Raw genomic sequence first — 24,771 nt, 5'->3', positions numbered from 1 at the left:
GAGGGAGGCCTCCAAAGCACGCCTTCCTGCCCCACCCGTCCAGAGAGGGAAATCTCTCTGGTATTTCCTTTTTGGAAAGAGGAGGCACTGGCGGGTTGGAGCAGGGCTAGAGATATTTGTAGTTTTTATTATTGATTGATTGATTAGATTTCTAACCTGCCCCATTAGTCATACGGCTCCCTGGGCAGGTTACAACAAGGAAAATACAGAATAAAATACAGTATAAAATGGAAGTTTCAAATAATAAACATTAAAGCCAACATAAAATGCACAGAACTAATGGCATACTCCACAGTTAAAATACTGCTTAAAACAGTTAGCAATTAAACACTTGTCAAAATAAAAAGGGTTTTGACTCGCACCAAATGCAAAGAAGGCGCGAGGCGAACCTCTCTGGGGAGCTTGTTCTAGAGTTGGGGTGCCACTGTAGAAAAGGCCCTTCTTTGTGTCGTCACCCCCCTTTTCCCACTCTTGTCGGCGTCCTGCTGCCCCAACCCTCACAGATACGGTGGACCGACTCTATGTGACCAGCCTTGCATACACATTTGACTCGAACGTGAATTTCTGTTTTCTAGGCATGGAACTCGTTCGTAACCCAGGGACTGCCTGCACACAGCCTAGACCTCCAGATGTTTGAGACTGCAACTCCCTGGATCCCTGGCTCTTTAGGCGGCAGGTGTGCCAGGCTGACGGAGTTGAAGTCCTGAACATCTGGAGGTCTGCCGCAGCCCTTGGCCCTGCTGCAGGGGAGGGGGATTCCGAAGCAGCCGCTCTGCCAAGGGTCTGTCGCTGCTTGGCGTGCCACGTGGGTGGGCCAGCCCTGCTCCCTCAGCAAGACGCGGGCCTCATTTCTTCCCCCTTATGCCTGCAGACTACATCAAGCGCATGCGCTACTGCGAGTACCTGGGCAAGTACTTCTGCCAGTGCTGCCACGAGAACGCTCTGATGGTCATCCCCAGCCGCATCCTGCGGAAGTGGGACTTCAGCAAGTACTACATCAGCAATTTCTCCAAGGACCTGCTCAGCAAGATCTGGAACGACCCGCTCTTTAACATGCAGGACATCAACGCTGCCCTGTACCGCAAGGTGAAGCCGCTCAACCAAGTCCGGGTAAGGCATCTTGAGGAGGGGCGTGTGGCCTTAACGCCGGCCGGCTTGGAAAGAGCTCTGCCGAAGAAGCTGTCACGGGAACGGCCGCTTGGCCGGGGTGCTGAGAATCCCGTGCTAACGAACCCGACCCAGAATGCCCTGGGACAAGAGCGAGATAGTGACAGGCGTCCGTAGGATCCCTCCCATCCCCGTCACAATCGCGTCACTGCTCTCTTCATTCACGGATCCCCCGAGAAGGGCTGCAGTTGCCTGGCCGTCCTGCTTTCCCCAGGTCTCCACTCCCCGGCACCTTCTCGCCCTGGTCCATACCTGGCAACATGCAGCGTGGCTGCTGCTGTGTGTGGCCAAAACCTGCACTCTCCCCAACCCCCTTTTGCGCTGCTTAGTGGGAGGAGTCCTGCACGTCCTGGATCCAAGCCTGGAGGCCTTCGGGTCTGGCCCGTCTCGTTCGTTCCGTCGGGTCTGCCTCTGTCTTCCCAACACCCCTTAGGCCTAAAATGCTTTTCAAGGCATATCTCCCGAGTGCCTGCATTTTGGGGGTCCTTAAATCTTGGCTTCAACCCTACCGTTGGGGAAGGGAGCTGTTCGCAGGAGCCCTCTCTGCTCCTTGCATCAGGAGTGGGGGGCCGTGAGGCAATACCAGTTAAGAAGACCAGAATTCAGCAGGCAAGCCAGCTGGATGCCCTGCGTGTGTGTGTGAGTACAGCTCCCATCGCCCCAAGGCCTGTGCAGGTGCATCAAAGGTTCGCTGAACTTTGCATGTTTGTAAATCCTTCTAGCTTTGCAACATCGCCAGGAGATGCCTGGTGAAATCGCAAAAGGAACAGAAAGGGGCGGCTTTCTAGACGAGGCGCTTCAGGGCCTTGCACAACTCTCTGCTCCTCCACAGGACTAGAAAAATGAATGAATAGGCCAAATACGCCCCTGAGGAGAGTGTGTATAATTGATAAGTGCTGAAAACGAAGACAGCTTGGGCTTGTCCAATGTGCTGCCTCCACCCGTGAGAATCTGCAATATGCACATTTTCTTGGATCTGAACTTCCCCCTTCTGTACATTTCCCCCTTCCCTCTAAAACCAGGCATTTTATTAAGTGATGCGACCTGAGTCCTCACACAGGACCCTCTCCGTGCACGTGCCCGGCAGTTCATTTGGATTCTGCAAGATACATCAGTACATGCTTTTTCTGAAAGTGCTCTTTCTGCCTAAAACCGGAATTTTTGTCTCCTTGGTTGCTTGCAGCTGCTGAGAATTCAGCTGTACCACATGAAGAACATGTTCAAGACCTGCCGCCTGGCCAAAACGTAAGCGCCGTGGGGCTGCCAGGACAGCCATGTGTGCGTGCGTGCGTGTGCCCAATTCAGGGCAAGCTAAGCCCTTGCAAGCAGCAGTGGGTGGCCGGGGGTGCGCCATGCACTTGGAAGGGCCTCCTGCCCGCCGGACGCGGGTCAGTCCCCGCGTGCGCCTTGCGTGCTGCGGGGCCGGGGTGCTTCTCCGTTCCTTTTAGCAGCCGCTGCCGCCCCCGATCCTGAGCTTTGATCCGAAGCAGCAATCACACCTCTTTCCCACCTTTCCACTAGGCAGGAATGGTGTGTTTTCCGTACACTTGTGCATGGAAAGATCTGCATCCATTGCCACGTGTGAACTTTAAACACACACTGTCTAGTTTTGTCAGATGCACACGGGTTGGAAAGCCCCAGCTGGTACCAAGTGTACACCTACAAGGTTGCGTGTGCAGACACGGTGCACTTTCCTCCTCTGCCGGTGGAAACGAGGGCAGGAAAAACCGCGTATCTGAAGTGGCGCTTTTGTGACTTGGGGCAAGCGACATGCAGCCTCCCTGTGTAAGTTGGGAAGAATACCAGACCCCACCGGATGGTTAGGACCAAACCCCGTAAAACAGAAAGCATGTTGCAGAAGCTACTGGATAAAGGAAGAGTAGCCGCTGCAGAGGAAAGGAGCGGAAGAGCACTGCGATCAGGCTGGCTGTGGCCTGGTGCTCTTGAACAAGGCGGTGCTTGGGGAATGCTGCTCAGCCCTGGCATGGGGTCCCTCGGGGTCGTTCTGTCCCCCACGCCATTCAGCTTCTACCCGGAACTGCTGAGGGGGGTCATCTGGGGTTTGGGATGCCCTTGACAGACGGCTCCGTTCCTCCTCTGCATCGTCAGCAGGTGAGGCCGAGCATGTGCCGGACCTGCCTGGCTGTGACAGTGGGCTGGACGGTGGCCAGCAAGCCTTCTCTGTCCAGACGAGACTGAGAAGCTGTCAGTGGCTGGTTCCCTTGACCAGACGGGGGGTGTTCAGCCTGTTCTGGATGGGGGCGCGCTCCCCCTGAAGGAGCAGGCCCGCGGCTTGTGGGGTGTCCCTGAGCCATCCTTCTCACTGTAGGTCCGGGTGGCGTTGGGGGCCCAGAGCGCCTCCTGCCAGCTTCGGCTGGTGGCCCAGCTACGCCCCGCCTGGACGGGGAGAGCCTGGCCTCCGTAACCTGCGCTCGGCTAATCTGGATTATTGCAGTGCGCTTTATGTGGGGCTGCCCTTGGAGACGGCTCAGAAGCTGCAGCTACTGCAGAATGCGGCAGCTGGATGACTAGCTGGGAGTTGCCAGTCTGAACGTGTAAGACAGAAAGCTGCAAGGCCGGTTCTGGCCCACCTACATGGATTGCCTGTCTGCTTCCGGTCCCAGTTCAAGGTGTTGCTTCTAACCTGTAAAACCTTGCCTTGGGACCGCCAAACCTGCCCGAGTGCCTCTTGCGACCGCGATCTACTTGGTCACTGCACTCGGCCTCTGGGGCTTCCCCCCAGTGCCAACTCCATGGGACACTTGGAAAGTGGCAGCGGGGGGAGGGCTTTCTTGCTGGTGGCCCCCGAGCTGTGGCACAAGCTCCCCACTGCGGCCTGGCGGGCACTGAGCCTGTCCTTTGGCATCAGGTGAAGGAGGCCCTCTTTTCTGAGACTTTTAAGGACGCGTTTGACCACCCAGGGGCCTGAAGGGGGTCGCCAGGTGCTGCACAGAGTCTCTCTCGTTTATTCCTTGTCAGTGCCTGTGTGTAGTATCTGCTTTTGGCTATTTAAAATGTTCTAATTTTTTCTGGTTTTAGGATATGTTTATTGTTCTGTGTAAACCACCCAGAGAGCTTTGGTTGTAGGGCAGGATAGAAATGGAATCGGGTGGGTGGATTGCCTTGCTTTGCATCACTTAAACTGGCTGCAGCCGTCACTGGAGAAGGCGAGGAACCATGTGCCCCGGCCTGCAGCCTCGTCGGCGTGCTGCGGAGCTGAGTCCCGCTGTGGCCCTTCCCTGCAGGCTTCTGGACGCCTTCGATGCCGTGCCCGGTCACTTGACGGAGGACCTCCACCTCTACTCCTTGAACGACCTGAACTGCACCAAGAAGGGAGAGCTCGTTCCCCGCCTGACAGAGCTCTTCAGGGCGGGCACGCTACATGTCGAGAAGTGCATGGTGAGTCGTCCGATGCCACACGCCCGGTCTCTGTTCTTTTCGTTTGCACGCTCTTTGTTTCTCTGCTGGGTCGGGTTGTGAGCAAAAGCCTGCTGCTGGGCCAGACAGGCAGGTGCGCGTGTGTTTGGCTGTCTGAGGCCTGCTGGGACGGCAGCTCTTTGCTCTTCCCAGTCTTAGTTCAGAGGCGAATGGAAACCGCAGCGGATGAACGCCATGGCTACTGCCTTGTTGGATTGCTGCAACTTTGGCAGGCGTCAGGCAGAGAAGCACCTCTGGCTATAAAACTGAGCCAAGTTCAAACTTCTTTGGAACAAGATTACCTGCCATGGCTGCCCTCCTGAGAATGCTGTGAGCCCTCGATTCCTAGGAACTGGGGAGACGGGCGCGAAGGCGGGCACGCTTGTTGGGGGAGACAGACGCGATTGTGCTGGGGCGGGAGATGGCCGAGATTGCGGTTGCACTCCTGCAGGAAAGACGGGCGCAATCTCAATCGCGGGGGTGGGGGGAGATGGTTGTGGTCGGCACCCAGTGCGGAGTGCACAACCTGAGTCAAAATTTTTATGAAAGTTTTGTTTGCGACCCGATTTGGTCGTGAACGGAGGCGTTTGTGAGCCGAGGTACTACTGTAGTTAGCGAGGAAGGAAGTGTGCTTTGCTCGGGATTGCTAGCCGGCTTTGTGGAACAAACGGGAAGCCAAGAGCAGTTAAACAGGAGGGATGGTAAGGGGACCTGGGGGCCTGGACAGAGATGGCCAAAGAGATGAGGGGTTGGGGGAGCCCAAGAACATGAGGGGGATGCTGAGCACATGGGCAGGGAGAGGAATCTCCCACCTTGCTGAGCAGGGAAGGGCAGGACGTCTCGACAGAAAGACCGCGCAGATTAAAAATGAACGCATCACCTCCTTTTGTAACACCTGGCATACGATGCCCCACACGAGTTTCAATTCTGCCTACAGCGGCTTTCCCAACCTGGCGCCCTCCAGATGTGCTGGCCTGCGATTCCCAGAAGGCCATGCTGGCTGGGAAGGACGGACTTGCAGCCCGGCACATCTGGAGGGTGCCAGGCTGGGAGAAATCGGTGCAGAGGAAAGGGCATTCACCACAGCCGGCGGGGGGCGCGCCGTGCGATGTGTGGGGAAAGGGCTGCGTGTGAAGCGGCCCCACGGACGGAGCAGGGCGCAGGCGGGGCTGGAGCTGTGTGGCCCCCTCACCCTCACCCGCTGCCGCCGCCGCCGCCTCCCTCCTTGCAGCTCTGCCAGGCCAAGGGCTTCATCTGCGAGTTCTGCCAGAACGAGGAGGACATCATCTTCCCCTTCGAGCTGAATAAGTGCAGGACGTGTGAAGGTAGGCAAGCGACGAGGATCCGCGTGCCTCCTGCTCCTTTCCTGGGTGCAGCATTCCCGGTCTAGATACCACTAGAGGGGAAAACTGTTAGTTAAGTGGATTTAATTCCCCGATAGGCGGGTTTGCAGCCTGTTCCCGCAAGTGCTTGTGTGAGACTTCTCCAGCCACTTGGATGGCCTCTGCTGGCTGCATCGCATGCCCCAAAAGATGGGGAGGAAGCTGGGGCTCAGCCGTTCTGCGGCCTGCCATGCAGTCCCGGGGCGCCTCGCGCACGTGCTGATTCGCCCTTGCCTCCAAAGCAAGGATGGGGAAGCTCTTTCCTGGGCAGGGGCACTGACCCGCAGGGAAAGAGCCGAGCGGGTGGAGGTGGCCCCATCGCCGTCTCTCTGCACAAAGCTGGGCAAGGGACAGGTTCCTCGGCGCCTCCCACCTGGCACGGCCTTTCCACCCCACCCTGCAGGCCTGGCCTGGCCTGGGCTTGTCCCATCTTCCCAGCACTTCCCCCCGCAGTTCAGACAGGCAGGTGCAGCTGGGACGCTGCAGGCTGCGCTTTGCCCGACTCTCCCCGGGACGTGTGACCTCTCAGCTCCGGTTTCAATCCTTCCGGCAGAGTGCAGGGCCTGCTATCACAAGGGCTGCTTCCGGTCGGGGCCCTGCCCCAAGTGCCAGCGGCTGCAAGCTCGGAGGGAGCTGCTGGCCAAGCAGAGCATGGCGGCGGACATCTCAGACTACGAGCAGGAGCAGGAGGAGGGAGACGACGAGGAGGAGGCCACAGCCGGCGCGACCACGTGACAGCGGAGGGGCTCTGGCTCGGTGCCCGGCCTATGCCTGGAGAGAGGGACTTGACCGCCGACTTGCACAGACTCTCCCGTGGCCAGTGGGCCCAGCGGATGGCCGGTCCCCAAGGGGTCTGTCGCACTTGGCTCAGGAGGTTTCCCTGCCCTGGCCGTCCGAGCTGCAGGCCTGCGGAGAGAACGGCCCGGCTGCCATGCCCGGGCGCAGTGGGAAGCTGAGCGGAGCTGCCGCCGTGAGCGGAGCGGGACCGCTTCGCTTGTGTCCCCGACTGCTGTGCCTCAGCCTCGCCTCCCCCACCAGGAGAAGCTGGGCACGGGGGGCATGCCGTGCCCTCCCGGAGGGAGATCCACCCCTGGACGGCTTCGGTTGCTGTATTTACTGCTGTGTGCTACGTGAGGCGGCAGTCAGCGAGGTTTTCCCTCTGCCAAAACCGTTGCCTATAACTCTGCGTCTTCTGCTGCTGAAGTTCCCTTCTCCAAACCTGTTTTGTGCCTGCGGTATTCGAGATGAGGTGGGGAAGCCGGAGGAGAGGGGCATCGGGCCTTCCCAGCCAGCACTGCTGCGGGTGCTGGAGGAAATGGACGGGTGGCCAGGAGGCCAAAGCCTTGGTTAGGGGCTGCACCTGCGAGCAAGTCGGCTCCATTTTCTACGCCTTCTCAAACCGGTCTGTCTGTTCCCTCCACCCTCGCCACATACGCTCAGATGAGATGCGCCACCGGCCCGGTTTCCTTGCCTCCTTCCCCCAATCCTCTTCTTTCCACCTGCCCGAAACATCTGTTCCCAGCAGCAGCAGCAGCAGCACGGGCGGCTGCCTGAGGTTGGGCCATCCACTTCCAGGGCCCTGGGTGGTCCCTCAGACCTACAGAGGAGAGCCTAGGGTTTTCCTGATGTTGATGATCAGGTGGGCCATCTCTGTATCTTTTTGACTTCGACTCCCAGGACCCCGCCAGCATGGCTAGCCGGAGGTGCCTTTCCATTTCTGCAGCACAGGAGACTCCGTGTTACTGACCGTGTTTGAAGTGGGAAGTCAGGCAGGTCACGAGGCTGGGGAGCAGCCTATCTTCAGCCGGCCACAGAGCTCTCGTCCCGCTTGAGGCGACCGGTCCGGGAGCATGGTGGGAGCACGACAGCGAGAGCGCTTGGGGCATGGCGGTCACTCTTGCACGGTGAGACGGAGGTCGTTCTCGGCCTGTGGAATTGGGGCCTGTCCTGGAGAGGCCGGCTGAGCCCTGCACTGCACAGAGTCCGCTGCAGTCAGAGATGCGGGACTCTCGCACGTGCTCAGAGGCCGTCCGCAGCGGCTTTGCTCTGCGGTGGCTCGGAAGCTCCCTTTGCTCTCCTGCCCTCCTCCCGCTCTGGCATCCAGGCAGCCGTTCTCTGACGGGCCTCCTCCCTCGCTCTGCCTTCGGCCGTTGAGCCGCTTAGTCGGCTCCTGTTCACTTGCCGCTGGAAACGCAAGCGCTCGCCATCCCATCCGCCTCCGTCCATCAGCGCGGGAGTCTTCTGCTTTTCTTCCCTGCTTTTTGGGTGCTCTTTCTCGGAGCTCTTGACGAGTAGGTTGCATGCCCTTGCTCCGCAGTGGGGAGCCAGTGGAAGGCCAGCCCAGAGGCAGTCCTGCATGCAAGCCTCCGACCCTTACGTGCTGCCACAGACGTGAGCAGCTGAGGTTCACAGGTCCAAGTTCCGGCTGCCTCGAAAGGCCGGCTGCATCCCCAGTGCCACAGAGCCACACGCCGTATCCTCCCCCCCGCCCCAGGGATCCCACTGCTCCTCTGCCTGCCTGCCGTTTGCCGTGGCTGCTTGGGCCACAAACCCAGCTGCCGGTTTCCTTACTATACTCGCCATCAGTCAGAGGACGACGGTTCCAGCAGCTTCACTTTCACCTTGGCCAAGCTCAGCCTTTCCTTTTGGAAGCGGCAGATGTGCCGAGAAGCGGAAGACGCACACGTGGGCCATGCTCCGGGCATGTCTCTGACTTGAGTGCTCTTATCTGACTTAGTCGCGCCTCTGGGGAAAGCACGCACCCGCCTTGCTGCAGTCCGTTTACAGGCGCTTGGCCGGAGTCGCTTCACACACACCTAGATGGCGCGAACTGACAACTTCAGCCACGCGTCTCTAGATCAGCTATGCTCCTGCAGTCCCAGTTTGGGGGGAAGTAAAGTCTGAAGGCTGACAGGACCTCAGTCTTGCACTGGCAGGGATGGTGCGGGCTCTGCCTCCATGCCGGGTCCGGCGGTGCCCCACGGATTCCTCACCGGCCTGTTGGAATGCGTGGTCCTTGGCACGTGTCCCTTTTTCTGAGCTCGCCTTTGTGCCGCCAGAGAAAGGCCCTCTTGCCACGTGGCCGGACTTTCAAGGGCAGCTCAGACTTGGACCTGTGAGCCTCAACCGCTCATGGAGAAACAGGTGGTTTGTGGAAGCACGTGAGGGTCAGTGGATCGCCTGAAGGGAGAAGTGGCTTGGCATATTGTCCCCAGCATGTCATTAAACCAGGAGAGGGTGGAATTCTGGGTCAAGTGGCGCAACCCAGAATCTCCTGGGGGCAGCTTTTGCGCGAGCTGCAGAAATGGCAAGATACTATTTTTTAAGAACCATTTCCGGCATCGTGTTCTTTGCCCTGCCAGACACACAGAGGTTTATCCAGTGACTAAACCCCGATTAAAAGTGATACACAGTTGTCAGGCAAAAGTGACTTTGCCAGGATCTTAAGGTTTGCTTTAACTAAAACAATTTTATTTCAAAAGTCATTAACCCCACCTCTGCTTTTAAAAAAAGAAAATCACAAGATTGGTGGCTTTAACTCCGTGTTTGCAGAGCGTCAGAAAGCTGTCCTTTCCTGCTTCCTGCTAGAATTGGCACTGAAAGATGCTGGTGTTGTTTCGTAACTGCGTTTGCTTACTTCAAGGTCACCTTGCCGTCTGGCCCAGAGCCGGGCTTCGGATGGGGTGGAAATACCTACTGCGGGTTTGACACCTTCCGAGTACCGCAGATGGCGCGGGCTGTTCATTCCAGGCTTTAGAAGGGACACACTGATATCATTGGCAACGAAACGTACAGGATGGTGGGGGCTTGGTTGGTAGTTTGGCCTGTTCGAGGGCCAGGCCGGGGGGAAGCGTCCCCCAAACAGGCTGCTTGGAGCAGTCGGAGCAGCCGAGCAGAGCGCAGGCAGGTGCCTGGACTCGCAGCAGGTTGCTTGCTTGTGTGATGGGGCAGGAAGGGATGGAAATGCAGCAGAACTTGGTGAAGCGGGCACGCGAGAGTGCGGGCTTGGAATCCCCGGGACAGCTTTGCCTGATGGCCCACCCACCCCACCCCACCCCACCCCTTCGGAGAGAGAGGACCCTTTGCCCTCATTGCAGTGCCCACGCAGTTGCTGTTCCCCCTCCCAAGGAGCACGAAGCATGTTAGCCTGAAGGTGTAAGGAAGCTGGCTTCCACACTTCTCCTGATCTCCAAGATTTTTGTTTTAGCAACGTGCGTGTGAGCTTCGCAACATGGTCCATGCTGTGTCCTCTTCCCGACCGACTTAATCAGAGAACCTTTGAGAGCTTCCCAGGGACTCCATTTTCTGGATAACCTTCAGCAGCTCCCATAGAACTGACAAACCAGATTGCAGAGTTCTTCCTTGCACCCCTGAACAGTTCTTCCGTTTGCAGGACCAAACGACAGGCTGTATCCATCATGCGCTTGAACAACGCCACCTAACCTGGCAGCTTTTATTTTGGAGGGGGAAAGAGGCGAATCGGACCCCTTTCCAGAACATGCCCCTGACCCAGGGTGGAGTCCTACAGCTTCCACTTCTCTCCTGAAAGCAGCCAGGTTAGCCACACCTGTTGAAATGCGTGACTCGCATCAGGTGTGCTTTAGACCCCAGCTGTGCCTCATCGGAGACTTTTGCCTGAAACATTCAAGATTGACCACACAGCAGCCCTCGAACGGATTGGATTGTCTCCAGTCTGCTGCCTCTCAGATGTAAGACTTCTCGATATTTTTTTGGGGGGGGGGGGTTGTTTTTGAAAGCACTTTTAACACTCCGGGACATTTCTTCTATTTTGCCTCTGTTTGATAGCTTTTTTCTAGGAGCACTGATTCTGTTTAGGAAACAAGCAGGTGTGTGGGAGGTTGTGTTTTATGTGAAAGTGTTAAAGGCTCTTTCTGCAATGGCCGGAAAGCCCAAAGGGAGGACGCCACACACAGCGGAGGCGTTAAGATGAACTTCCCAACACCTGTGAAGCTGTGATGGATTCCTGGTTGCCACAGCCCTGCAGGATGACTACTAATTATAAATACTGTAGCTGGTATGTGAAAACTCTTTGTAAAGGAACAGTCGCAGTGTTCGCCGAAACTGGATACCCCTCTGCTGTTCCATTGCACAACGTAACTTTGAAATGCCGTCCATGATAAAATACATTTAAAAGGAAGCGTCTGCTTTTCTGGTTTTTCACATTTGGTTGAGTGCTGGAATGATCCTTCAGTTTCTTTGGTGTGTGTCTTGGTGGTCGTGTGTGGAGTGATGGAAGAAGCCCCCCCCCCCCACACACACACACAGACAGCCCACAATGGGCTATACATAAGTGTTCTTCAAATGCCTGGGTTCCCTGCAGTGTCAGCAATAGCTGAAGACCTGCTCCAAGACTGGGCCTGGGGACCCATGGAGGGCCAGCCAGCGAAGAGACCCTTCTGAAAAGCAGGAGACGCAGGAGGTGTGCTTCTTGGGCATATAACGAGGGGCCAGTGGACACACTGCAGATGCGGCTGCTGCAGGTCCAACCCTCCTTTCCCTAGCGCATAGCCCCCTTCACAGGACGCGGCTCGTCCGCTGAATTTCCTGTTCCCTGGCTCACGATGGCCTCCACACCGTGGTCCAGGTAGCGGCAGCTGCGCAGGTGTGAGGGCGCTTCCCAGGTGGAGGGTGCTGTGCGGTGGGGAAGGGCCTGCCTGGCGAGGGGCGCGTGCCTGCGAGATGCCTGGCCTTGCAGCGGAGGCCCATCTCACCCAGCCGCCGCCCTGCCCGTCGTCTGAAGCCTCGCTTCTCTCGAGTGGGAATGTACCACTGGGTGTCTTACTTACTTTTTAAAAAATTTATTATGGAAGAAAAGGAATTCGGAGAAAATGCCTTGCGCCACAGTGCTCCAACAGTCGCTCCTCAACTGCTGCTCCTGCCACCAAGCAAATGGAAAATCTTTCCACACTGGTTAGTGGTGTCTGTAACACTAGAGCTGCATAAACGGGTGCGAGTACCAAAATGCGAAAAACAGTAAGAAGGGAAAATGGCTTTCGGCAGTATCTCGGCTGCGTGTCCCAGTACCCGTAAGCTTCAACGTGGCAGGCGGGCACTCCAGTCCCTCCACCAACGCAAGCAAAGGTTCGCTTCAGCCGACAGGGTTGCTTTCTTTGTGCCAGGTGTAACTCCCAACCCTGAAAACTCCCAACCCCCCCTCTCTGGTCCCGGTCCCTGTCATAACTTCCAGAGGCCTGGAGCTGCTTGGCCTTTTAGGCTAGAAGCATGGCTTATCCCGCAGAATCCTGCAGAGTGGGGGGCAGGGAGTGTAACCCTGGCTAGAATAAAACATTAGGATTGTCCTAAATCCAAGGGACTTGTCATGCTTCTCCCTAAAGGACCGAGAATGGTAAAGGTTTTAGAAGGGCTGATCCCCAAGCGCCAGCACAGCTGATACTGTTCCTTCACAGCCCTGTACCAGGAGCGAGCACCTTGAGGGGCCCACCTCTGATCTGACCCCCTATGAACTAAGGTGGGGTGAGCAGCCCCTTGAGCAGTCTCTTCCCAGGGCTCCCGGACTGCATTCATCACCCTTTATCCTTTGGGGACACCCCTCTTCCGTCACTCAGCAGGGTCCAAGTAACACTTCCAAACGATCAAGACGGGTGATTGCCCTCCGGGAGTCTTGGAAACGGGAGTTCATGGCAGCAATTGCCTTACAGAGGTTCTAGCACTGCCTGCAAAGCCAAGCGATTTCCTCGGTGGTCTCCAGTGCCCATGCAAAACTATGATTCCCAGGCTTCCCTGCAGAGGCTGTGCTCCTTAAACCCATGAAAGCTTCTCCAGTGTGGCCAACAGGTAGGGCTCCCCTGGGCAGGTTTGTCAGTTCACCTGCCGAGCCACTTAAAACGGCTTGAGTGCCTTTCCCCACCCGACAGCTGACTCCTTCCCTCCCCTACCGGAGAATTAACGTGGGCTGCCCCACCAGAGAAGCTCGCGGGCTTTGTGGGAAAGGGGTTCTTTGGTGCCCCAGACGGGTCAGGAGATCAGCCGAGGCAGAAGAGGCTCCAGCAACAGCGGCTGTTTTCTTCACGAAAGCAAAAGCAGCCTCGGCTCCACTGCAAAGCTCACACGCCCTGGCGCTTCCCGAGCCCATGTGCCACAGAGGCTACCGGGTGAATCTGTGCGGTCCGTACTTGCGCTCGAACTGGCCAACGTCAAACTTCCTCTGGCAGCCGGCGTAGTTCATGTAGCGGATCTTTCCAAAGACGGGCCGCTCCGCCCAGCCTTGGTCGTGGATCCCACAAATGGACCACATGCAGCCTGGGGAAGACAGAAAGCGTCAGGAACGCGCAAGGCCCCCGCCTTTTGCTCTGCAGCGCGCTGGCACCGAGGCGGCTGAGCAAGGCCATGAATAAAGGAAAGGCAGCATCCCGCTTTCCTGAAGCCGGATCTAGAGAGGGGCCCATCTCTTGCTCACATGGCGGAAGGGAGGAGTGGACACAAGGTCCGGTCCTTGATCCGCTTGGGCAGCGGCGGGAGAAGCGCGTGGCCCCCACTGCAGGGTCTCCAGCGGCCCAGCCATCCACCCCACAAGGAGCAAGCTTGGTTCAGAATCTTTGCAGAAAGGGAAGGGGAATTTTCAGTTTGGGTTGAACTCGTTCCATGGGCAGATGCTGCTTCTCCCGCTGCTCTGGCAGGAGGCTTTTTTGATTTATAAGGTTTGATAACTGGACATGTTTCAATAAAAAACTACGCTTCCTTCTGAGCTTGAAAGGAGAGAGAGAGGGAGAGGCGGCACAACGAAGGCAGACTGGATCCATACACGTCACATCAAACTTTTTTCTGCGAATCCCAGGACGCCGATTTGCCAGAACCACCGCAAATCCCCCCCTTGACATGGATGGCGTTCACATGCACAGGGATAACAAGGAACTCTGCTGAGGACTTATCATAACAAGGGAAAGAGCTCTGGCTTCTCCACTGGCTCTTCACCGTTTTGGACCAAGGGGCCCTGTCAGGCCCAAAGCGAGAGGAAGTAAATCTATCGCTTGTGCAGCTCGTGTCTCGGTGAGACACTGCCTCTGGACTGCAGTGCGCCAGCACATCCCCTGGCTCTCTGCTCCGGGCAGGCCAGCCGGCTTCTGTCTGTGCGTGACGCACGCCTGCAGACCCCGGAGCCTCCAGCCCTTTCATCAGGGGCCTCCCGGCCAGCCAGTCCTGGTCTGCGGGCACGGCTGCTCGCTGCCTTCTCCCAAGCCACCTGCTCTTCTCCAGAGCAGGCTGCAGTAGGTTCCACCCTCCCCTCTTTCTTCTGCCAGGGGGAAAGGGCCGGGGACCCTCATGTTGGCTGTGGGATGCTGGAGAGGCCGGGGCCAGCCTGTCTGGAAGACATGTGCCATCAAGGGGCTCCCCAGATCAGAGGGTGCTCGCCAGCGGGCCATGCTAGCAGAACATCTGGAGATCCACCTCCTGCCCACCCTGCTGAAGAGGACCTCCCGGCCCCCGCCAGGCACTCACCCACATAGCCGTTGGGGTCCCTGCCGTCCAGTTCGTAGCGATCGTTGAGGAAGATGGAGAACTGCAGGGCCTCCTCGGGGGACCTGGTCCACTCCAGGATCTTCTTGGCCCAGTACATCCGTAGGAAGCCATGCATCTTCCCCTCGTGAACCATCTGCAGCTGAGGCAAGAGGTGGAGGAGGGTCGTGAGCAGTCGCTCGGGCAAAGCCGTGGCAACCTGTCGTTCTGCAAGGCACTGCAGACGGAGTGGGCTTTGCCGAGAGGAGCAACTGCGAGACTGAACCCGGGGAAAGTGGACGGGAGCTGGGAGCCACCTGCCTCAGGCAGAATCATCACGAGGGAATGGAGACGGTTGCTCAAACGCAGAAGGGGACCAGCAGGCTATAAACACGGAGAAGCTTACTAGCCGAAGATGCTTATGGGCGTGCAAGGAACCCATTTGGGGTGGAAATCAAATGGACTCCCTGGTCTCCTGTTCACTTTGCAGAGGTCCAGGGCTCAAGTTCCTGTAGGGCGTGCCCAGGTTCGCAAGGCACATCTTCCAGGCCGCTCTTCCCCAGTGGCAGCGAGCAGGCCGGCTGCCGGCACTGGTGGCTGGTCCACGCGCGTCTGTGGGCTTCCTCTTCGCTCGGCTCGCTTTGCAGAAGTGGGCCAAGCACGAGAAGAAGTCTGCAGACACGAGGGGGCCAGATTCCAAAAGGATCCCTCCCAACCCTGCGCAGGGACCCCAGCAGGGGGTGGAACACACCGGCGATACCTGCAGAGTAACAGGTATCGGTGTTGCCATGTTCCTGCTCGACGCCCCAAGCCCAATTGCGAGGGTCAGGGTGAGCGAGTGAAGGGGAGACGCAACGGGGCACATGGCCACGTGGTGGAATGGAGAGACCGGTGGGATCTCTTGATGAAAGAGAAGAGGAGCACAGAGGGTGCAGGGAGGAGGTCAAAGAGGGCATCGCGTCCGGCAGAGGAGAAGCCCCAACTGAGGAAGACTCCCCCACAGACGAGCTGGGCAGGCCGGGAAGCCCCAGCCACAGGGCAGGCGGGCTACCTGCGCGGCATTCCAGAGAGGGTCGTGCGTCTTGCCCTCCTCCAGCTGCTTCAGCGTGTACAGGTGCGGCCGCTTGTCTTTGGAGTGGAGCTCCAGGGTCGTCTTGGCCCAGTCATAGGCACCTTGGCAGAGCAAAAGACAGACAGCGCCGCAAGTTTGGAACTGGCTCAGACAAAGCCTCAAGAGAAACGGAGCGGAATCCTACCAGTCCAAAAAGTCAAGCACCTGGTGAGGGGAGAGAAATCATGACGATGGTTCCACCTGGAACCTGGTGCAGCTTCCAGCTCGTGCCACATGTTTTCAGGCAGGGGCGCTTTCCAAGAGCTGCAGGCACCGCTTAGACCAGAAACCGGCGTGTGTGTTCTTGTGGAAGAGGACAGATTTCCCGAGTGCTGCCAGAGCCCAAGTTGCTTTGGTGCCAGACGCAAGTACCCCAAGCAGCCTCTCCAGGTGCCTGCGCGAGCACACGCAACCTCGGGGGGCAGATTCTGGCGTGGGGTGCGGGTTCTTCCTGCAGAAGCCTTATTAAGAGGAACAGAAACTGCCCACCCCAAGAACAGATTTTGGAGGCACATTCCAGGGGGATGGAGTTTGGGATGGGGGCAGAAGTTTGATCTGCCACCCTTCCCATTCTGCTGGCAGGACACAACCCCACGTGCTTCTTTCAACGACCCACTGCTGCTCTCAACTATTGGGAGCCGTGTGGTTCCGTGGTTAATGGTGTGGGACTGGGACCCAGGCGATCCAGGTTCTAGTCCCCACTCAGCTGTGGAGACAATTGGGTGACTTTGGGCCAGTCTAACTACCTCGCAGGGCTGTAGTGAGGATAGATGGAGAGGAGGAAACGAATTCTGTAAGCTGCCTTGAGCGCCTTCAAAGGACATTAGGCAGTACATAAATAAAATGCATAATAATAAATACAGCAGGACCCCCATATCTGTGGGGCAGAGGTTCAAAGCCCCCCAGCAGATGCCTGAAACTGCAGATAGTAGTGAACACTGTATACTGCATCCATGGGGGTTAGGGGCACAGGACCCCCATGAAACGGGAAAGCCATGGATACCTCTAGAAAAATGTGGGTATCTCTAGGGACTCTCTTTGAGGTGGCCTCACTCGGTCTCCACAAGAGCCAGCCTCACTCATGTTTTGTCTCTTGGTGGGTGCAAAGACTCTAGAGATATTCACATTTTTGGCAGAGAGATTCATGTTTTTTTTCCCTATAGATATTCATGTTTTTTTCCCCTAGAGATAGTCACAGTTTTTTCTCTAGAGAGATTTGCAGTTCTTCCACTTTCGCGGGGGTCCTGCACCTCTAAACCCCAGCAAATGCGGACTGCCGTGGAGTTAAGTGAAACTCCAGCAACCGAGACGGCGGGGATGGGGGTTCTGCTGCATTGTGAGCTTCCCAGAATGCTTTGGCTATTGGCCTCTTCACGATGAGGATCGTTACAGAAGGGATGCCGTGCAGAACGACAAACGGCAGTTGTTACCTTTCACCTGGTCGTAATTCTGGTTGTAGAAGCAGAAGTTGTCGGCCAGCTCCCTCCGCACCACGGCCTCCTCAATGAAGCTGTCCACCGAGTCCTTGAACCGGGCCCGGTGCTTGCGCACCTCCAAGATGGCACGCTGCACAGAGACCTGGCCTGCGGGAAGAACCACAGGTGACTCACCTGCGCACCACCTTGCGGCCAGTTGCGCTGACGGGGGCAGGTCGTGTGCTGGGTATTCTGGACTACAATTCCCATTAGCTGTACAGGCTCAATCTGCAGCATCATGTGAAAGGGTGCTGGTGTGCCCACAGATGCCTCTCTTGCTGCCCACCAGGTACTCTGGCCCTCCTGGTTATTATTTTTTTATTTAGTGTTTAACTTTTTTTAAAAAAATGCACTCCTAAATGGTTGCCCTGAAGCTTTGTCCTTAGATTCCTGGGAAAGTTACTCTGCTTACAGCCTCCCCAGCTTGCCTGCTGGGAAATGAGTGTTTTGTGCCCAGCCAAGCCCTCCATGGCAGCCGTTTCGGGAATGGGCAATGCCCTCCATGGCAGCCATTTTGTGAGAGTGCTCGCAGCACCCTCATGAGGCTCAGGGACCCCAAAAGGACAGGGATCCCTGAAATCATGAGGGGTTGCAGCATCAAACATCCGGAGGGCATTCCTGCCTACTCTTGCTTTATCTTGCCTTCCTCCTCCTGTCCCGTCAGTTTCAAACATCAGCTAAGACTGCAGGATCCCGTATTTCTGCAGGCCGCCACGACCCCCGATCCCGGGGCGACAGACAGAAAGCCACCCATGGGCCGGCCCCAGATGGTCCAAAGCAGAGCCCCGGAGAGGCCCTGGGGAGGCCACGCCACCCCCCACTCACCGAAGTGGAACCACGGCGAGAGGTTGCTCAGGGCTGCCCGGTTGGGGTTGTTCCTGTCGGTGCCGAAGAACCGCAGCCGCTCCTGGATGAACTGCTCCAGCACCAGCAGGCCGGCGGCCGTGCCTGGCGTCGCCCACGCCACCTCCTTCACGGAGCGGTCCACCTCCAGGCTGGCGCGGCAGGCCTCCCAGTCGATGGGCTAATGAGCGGCAACAGGCACGGGTGAGCGTCGGTGGCCACGGGCGTCTCGGGACAGATGCCCTGCGAGTCTGCAGGGGCGTCGGAAGATGCCTCCGACGGAGGGAACCCGGCTGTTCTTGCCACCGCAGTCGCCACCGACTGCCAGGCCCGGCCCTTTTCTCTGGGCCTCCAGGCAGGAGTTTTTCCTGCTCTGCTTGGAGGGGCAGCTGGGACGGAACGGAGGACCTTCTGCGTGCACAGCAGGGACCCGGCCACAGCTAGTAGCAGCCCCCGAGACGGTCGAGGCCTGGGCTTGTGGGACAGCCAGGAAGGCAATCCGGGACCTACTTTGCTCTTTAAATGGAAAATGCCCGCCCACTTCCCAGGCCCGGTTCAAGGGCTCCCAGAGACTCGGTCCGAAGCGTGCCAGCCCCTGAAACGCGTGCTTGTTCAAGTGGCAGCAGGACGCTTCCTTGCCTCATCACTGCAAACCCCGAACCCCCCAGGCCCGCGGGAGCGTCTTGAGGCGGATGATTCCTCAAGTTCATTGGCGCACCGTGCAAAAGGAAGTCCATCATGCAGGACGTGAGAGAGTGCCGGGATCTGCCAACCTAAGATTTCACGACAGCGGTTGTCGTACGTGGCTATAAAAGGGGGCCGCACCCATTCACAGGGAAGGACAAGTTTAGCAATGGCTGTCACCACACTAGCCGAATGGAGCCTCCAGGTTTGGATGCAGTCTAGCCCTAAATACATTGCTGGGGGCAAACAATGGGAAAGGCAGTTGCCTTTGCGGTTGATTTCCAGAACGCGTCTCCCGCAACCCGATGCCCTCCAGATGCGCAGGACGGCAACTCCGGTAATTCAGCTACTGCTGTACTGCCCAGCACATCTGGAGAGCACCAGGCTGGGGAAGAGAGCGGACACGGGATCTGCTCGGCGGCCCCATGGTCGGGTCCGGCAGCGCTCTTGCATTCCCATGAATGGATACCGAGAGCACCGCACTGCCTCCTCCGCAGTCCCAGGGTTGCCGTCTGCAGCTGTCGTCGCCTCCTGGGGCGATGAGGCAAAGCAGGAGGACTGGCAGTTTCCCAAGTGGACCTCTTCTTGCTCCCCCTCCCCTCGAAACAGGATGGTGGACTAGGCAGATTTTTCCTTGGATCCGACAAGGTAATTCTTAAGCTCTGCGCCTGCCTCAGTCCATGCCGGGTTGAGTCTCAGTATTGCCCAGCCAGAGGAGCCCCCCAGAACTACTGCAGCTGTGGGCCAAAGGTTGCCAAAGACCGAAGATCCACCCTTCTCGACCCCCAAACCGCTGGTTACCTCTGCCTGGAACCCAGCAGGGAACGGGTGCCTGACAACAGGCGGAAACTCGGTAAGAAACTCTGCAAGATGGTCGTGAATCTTCCGGCGAATCGTCCTCGCCCCGTATTCCTGTTTATCAGAGGCAACCCAGCAGGGAACAATATTGTGGGCATCAACCTGGGGAGAAAAAACGGGGGGAAAGTCAATTAAAATGCAACTGTGGAAGGTCAAGGTCAATTCTTTGGACTTTTCCAGAGAAGACTCTGCCATCAGAGGCCAGGATGTCCAAGCTGCGGAGCGATCCACCGGGACGTTCCTATTTTCTTTTGCTCCTGCAGTGCAACACCTTCTCTTTCTCAGCTCGCTCGCGCATCCAAGGCCAGTGCCCAATTCCTGTGTGTTGCTGGCCAGCTGCAAACGCAGGAGTGAAATTCAGCTGCAGCAGTGGGTGAGGGGGGCGCTCGACCCACGATGCAGGGAAGCAGCTTGAGGTGTGCAAGCAGGCCGATTGCTGGCACTGGAACCAGGCTGAAGCCTCATTCCTGCCAGAAAAAATACCCAGAGTCTGGCAGCACCAGTTCACTGGGGCATCTGAGCACTGGCATTTTGTAAAAAAGAGCGAAGCAAGCTACAAGAGGCTGCGGGTCACACTGAAGACCACGGAAACAAGAAGTTTTTTTGGCAATGTGAATTGATGCCCAAGAAAATGGGGTAGGGGCATATGAAGTTCCCCCAAAGGCCTGAAGATAAACGGAGTGTGTAGTAAACAGACAGCCGGTGTGGTGGTTAAGAGCACAGGGCTGGGCCTTAGGTGATCTGGGTTCCAGTCCCGGCTCGACCATGGAGCCAAGTAGGTGACTTTGGGCCAGGCACACTCTCAGCCCAACCTGCCTCACAGGGTTGTTGTTATGGGGATGTTACGGGAGCAGAAGGAGAATGATGCAAGTCACTTTGAATTCTTGAAAAAGGAAAAAAGTGGGATAGAATCAAATAAATATATATATACACAAATGATCTTTATTTGGAAATTCAGGGGTGGTGGCCAAATGCGTTTCGCCAGAAAAAGATGGATGTGAACCATCATGTCCGTTCAGACCCTCCACCCTGCAGTGATCACCTGCTACACCCCCCCCCCCCCGGGATGCTCCCCAGTTGACCCACCTGGACAAACGGCACGTCGGGCGGAAGCCGGTCCCGGACGTCCTGCACCCACTGCAGGGGAACGCGGAGAGGGGCAAAGTCCGTCACCACCCCCCCAATGCCGTGCTGCGTCACAAAGCGGGGAAGGGTGTCCTTGGCGAAGCCGGTGAGCAGGTGGAAGGGAATGCTGAGCTCTTGGCACTCCTGAGGAGCAGGAATGGGATACGGGAAGAGGATGGTTTGGCTCTGTGCCGGAATGCCACCTTTGCTAAGACTTTATACTGTTACATGTATTTTATATTGCTATTTATGTATTTTAATTAATTTATTTGTAAGCCGCCCCGAGGCTTCAGCGAATGGGGTGGCCTAGAAATTTTCTAAATAAATAAATAAATAAATAAATACTGGCTATCATGGCTGCTGTTCGGGTATTGATACCTCCCTTCCGGTCCGTCCCACTGCGACAGTCACTTGCCTACCTGTCCTGGACTGAAGCCAACTAGAGCATCTTTCCCCCTTCTGTTTTTAAATTCTCACTCTATTCAACACTGTGTAAAGGAAAGGCACAGAACCCCCGTTTCTCGGCCTCTTCTTCCAAAATGGGCTTCGGTCCTTAGGTGGAAAGAGGTTCTCCATCCGTGCCAGAAAGTTCTCCTGGCAGCATGTGCAAGAATCAGCTGCCCTCAAGGAGGCCCAGCCCTCGTGCCTCTACTCATCTCTTAGGAGCAGGCCTCCCAAATTGGAAGGAGGAAAGCCCAGGGCACTGACTCATCCAGACACACAACAGGCACCCTCACTTGGAGCTTTGCTGCCCCGGGGTGGCTGGCTCACGGCTGCTCCTGAGGCTGGCGGCTGGCAGAACTCCCTTCTCCCACAAGGAGACAAAGCCAGAACAGGGACTCACAGAGAGTCACGGTGAGAAGCCTCCTTCGTCCCCAGCTGCTTTGGGCCCAGAGGAGCTTCAATTTGCCGCTTGGGCTATCGACCTTATGAATCAATAGGGTCATTCCACAATTTGCACAGTAGGTCCACTTTCACCCTGTGAATCCCCTCTCCCCACACTCCCCGCCCGCCCCATTCCATGCCGGTACCTCGGCCACTTCCTTCAGGCCTTGAAGCATGAAGCCAAAATGGCGGATGGTGGCTTCCAGGAACTTGGGCACCAAGCAGAAGCAGACGTGGAGCGGGAGCTTCTGCTTCAAGGCCAGGCGCTGGGCGTAGAGGAAGGCCCAGTTATCTGCAAAGGGAAACCAGCAGGCCGCGATCAGGCAAGAGGCAGCGGGTGAAGGGAAGGCCCAAAGGGGTTCGGCTACCCGGCCTCCGCGAGTCTGAATTCCGGCCCTCCGGCAGCAATTAACCCGGCCTTCCGGCAAGGCAGCAACCCTGCGGCTGTCGGGGTGGGCATATGGGGGCCCACAGCCGCCCAACAAAGCTCCCCGGACCGCAACCCCCCTCACCCCAGTTGGTGTCCACTGCCCTGCCGCCTGGGACTGACAGGCACTGCAGCCCAACACATCTGGATCTGGGGGGCAGCAGGGTGGGGCTGGCTGACCTGGCCCGACCACCCCAAGCCAAAGAAATCTCCCCTTGCAGGCCCTGAACTTGGATGAGCAAGACTGGCGGCAAGAAACATCCTCCTCCTTCCCAGCAGTCACACTTAGTCGATCGAAACAGTCCAGTTGCATCTTAGGGTCACAAGTAAGAACCCTGTAAGGTAGGCCAGAATCATTGTTCCCATGCTGTAGACTGTGTGGCAAGGGGTTTGGCTTGCAAAGTCGGTCAATAGGTTAGCTTAGATGTAAAAGTTTTTAAAGGTGCCCTCCAATGAACTGAGATGGCACTTCCTACATGAAAATCTATTATATTATTACTAATAATAATATGAACACCTCCAGATGACAGAGTACATCATGCATTCCCCCACCTTGGTCATATATACAAAATGCCTCTTTTAATGTGTGCATCAATCAAAGAAAGAGAGTGCTTTAGGATTATTTAGGATTCATTTAGGATTACTGTGATTTCTCCTTTGCAATCATTTATGCGATCATCATTACTCATCTGCATCTCTCATTTATGCAGAATGCATTCATTCAATACATCAATGAAAACTTGCACACATTATCAACTACATTTTCTAAGGGAGGCTAATGCTAAGCGCAGTCAACTCCACCGGTGCCTTCCTAGTTGTGTAGGACTACGAGTCCCACCTGGACATGCTCAGAAGGTGGCAACGAGGGAGAAAGCCCCACTGGTGCTGGCCCCAGTGGTGGAATAATCTCGGCACCAAGGTCTGCCTGGTACCAACGCTTTTGTCTTTCTTCTACTGCCAGGCGTTGCTAGAATATACCGTGCTCTTTGCAATGGGCCTCAGGATTTCGGTTTAACATTGCTACATTTCCTGGTTTTGCATTCTATGTAATTGTGGGACAAGAACAAGTGCCGGGGAGTTCCGCAGGCCCTCTTCCCAAAGGCGCCCCGAGGGACCGCACCCAGCCCGCGGCTCGGCCGTCACCTTGCACCCTCTGATCTCGCGACATCCAGTACACGATGCCCCGGGTGCCTTCCTTGAGATCCGGGTTCTCCGAGATCAGGCGGACCCGCTTCTTGTTATACTTGAACTCCGCCACAGAAGGGGCCGTTTTCAGGCGGCTCTGCCGCACCGTCTCCGCCAAGCCCCCGGCTCCTCCGCTTCCGGCATCCCCTTCCACCTTCTTCCTTTTCGCTCCCTGGAGCGCTCCCGCCACCTCCGCTCTCCCAGGGCTTCCCAGCCCATCTGCCACTGCTCCGTCTTCCACCACGTTGTCTTCAGCCTCTGCCGAGGTGGGACGCTTCTGCTTCTGCCTCTTCTGCGGCATGGCCCACACTGCTCCGGGGACGGACCACGGTCCCCACAGGCCCCCGATGGGACGCACAGAGCTGGCCAACCTCCAGCAAGCGGCCTGGAAGGAATCGATGCAAGATGCCATCATTTTCTGGAGGGCCAGTGTGGCACAGTGGTTAAGAGCACGGGACTGGGACTCAGGCGATCCGGGTTCGAGTCCCCGCTCGGCCATGGAGCCAACTGGGTGGCTTTGGGCCAGTTGCAGACTCTCAGCCCAACCTACCCCACAGGGTTGTTGTTGTGGGGATAAGACGGAGGAGAACTATGCATGCTGCCTTGAGCCCTTTGTAGGAAAAAGACAGGATATAAATTGAAAAATAAATAAATATTTACTGTGTTTTAATAAGGCTTTGTTATTCCTGTAAATGCTTTTAAGAGTTCACCGCGAAGTGCGATGTTGAGCGTCATAAACGCACAGCTCTGCTCGAGGAATCAGAGGATAGCCGGGTTGGGAGGGGCTGGAAGGCCACTGGGCCTGCCCCCCTCTCAGCGCTTGGCTGGCTGACCCTTCTCGACCAAGGCCCACCGGATGCCCCTTGGCAAACCCACAAGTGGACTTGTGATAAGGCAAAAAAAAATACTGGGTTAAAATACATAAATGGCTTGAAAAAATGTTACAAAAACCTTTAATATTTAAACCTGAAGTTTTTCCATTAGGCATTATATCTGATGATCTTGATAAACAAGCAATATACCTGATTCTACATGTAATTACTGCGGTGAGGACTGTATTTGCCCAACACTGGAGGAGTGAAGAGCCACCTACTGATGAACTGATCTTAAAAAAGATTTTGGACTGTGCAGAAATGGACAGACTGACTTTATCTCTGAAGGAGAAAGATACATATTTCTACCAAACTTGGAACTCTTTTTATTATTGGCTAGAGAAACTGGACTTTGCGTAATTTGAATATGACTATGGAATGTAAAAAAAAAAGAGTTGGGGGCTGACCCAGTACGTCTGATGTACTTGTAGTTGATGATTGATGTTTTTAGTGTTTAAAAGTTTTAATAAAATTTATTAAAAAAAAAAAAAAGAGAAACCCACAAGTAGGGCACGGAGGTGACAGCCTGCCCCATAGCAGTCTGTGGAGCAGAAACTGCAGCTGGGACAGAATGCCAGGTGCTGATCAGGTGAGGTGATTTGGCCCTACACTGCAGTCACCTGTCTGTTTCTGAGCCCCACATCTCTGGCATCTTTGCAGAGGGTGGGGGGGTGTCTACCTGGCCCCTGACTGCAGGCTCTCAAGAGAGTCTTGAAGATTTATTCCTCGACTCTGGTTTTATTGGACCAGGTCATGGCTACAGTTCCCTGCTGTTAAGTTTTATTTTATGCTGGCAATTGCTGGATGTTACTGGCTGCTTTTGTGCTTTTACTCTTTTTAATAGTGCTCCCGGTTTTATCATGCA

At 56.4% G+C, this 24,771-nt stretch overlaps 2 protein-coding genes across 6 annotated transcripts in view; one reads left to right on the top strand and one right to left on the bottom strand.

Moving 5' to 3' along the window:
- Nucleotides 1–11,124, top strand: part of RUBCN (rubicon autophagy regulator) — a 56,970-nt gene extending 45,846 nt beyond the window's left edge. For 4 of the 5 annotated variants that reach the window (XM_044456197.1, XM_044456195.1, XM_044456196.1 and 1 more), the window contains 5 exons: nucleotides 872–1,110; nucleotides 2,351–2,412; nucleotides 4,413–4,566; nucleotides 5,816–5,909; nucleotides 6,520–11,124. In XM_044456197.1, coding sequence (XP_044312132.1) covers nucleotides 872–1,110; nucleotides 2,351–2,412; nucleotides 4,413–4,566; nucleotides 5,816–5,909; nucleotides 6,520–6,701 — 731 coding nt within the window. In that variant the 3' untranslated portion in view covers nucleotides 6,702–11,124. The remainder of the gene's footprint in view (nucleotides 1–871; nucleotides 1,111–2,350; nucleotides 2,413–4,412; nucleotides 4,567–5,815; nucleotides 5,910–6,519) is intronic. The other variant, XR_006417209.1, reaches the window with a different exon arrangement.
- Nucleotides 11,125–11,769: 645 nt separating this feature from the next.
- On the bottom strand, nucleotides 11,770–23,335 carry LOC123036794 (deoxyribodipyrimidine photo-lyase-like). The gene is made up of 9 exons (XM_044456234.1): nucleotides 22,993–23,335; nucleotides 21,569–21,714; nucleotides 20,499–20,681; nucleotides 19,356–19,514; nucleotides 17,853–18,051; nucleotides 16,983–17,135; nucleotides 15,493–15,614; nucleotides 14,445–14,604; nucleotides 11,770–13,247 (listed from the first exon to the last, which is right to left on the bottom strand). Exons 1-9 carry the CDS (start codon nucleotides 23,333–23,335, stop codon nucleotides 13,093–13,095), a joined length of 1,620 nt encoding a protein of 539 aa, XP_044312169.1. The 3' UTR covers nucleotides 11,770–13,092.
- Nucleotides 23,336–24,771: the final 1,436 nt, after the last annotated feature.

Source organism: Varanus komodoensis, unplaced genomic scaffold (genome assembly GCF_004798865.1).
Source record: "Varanus komodoensis strain SLA01 unplaced genomic scaffold, ASM479886v1 scaffold82, whole genome shotgun sequence".
Classification (NCBI taxonomy): domain Eukaryota; kingdom Metazoa; phylum Chordata; class Lepidosauria; order Squamata; family Varanidae; genus Varanus; species Varanus komodoensis.
The sequence above is the reverse complement of the archived record's forward strand: the minus strand, read 5'-3'. Positions and strand labels throughout refer to the sequence as shown.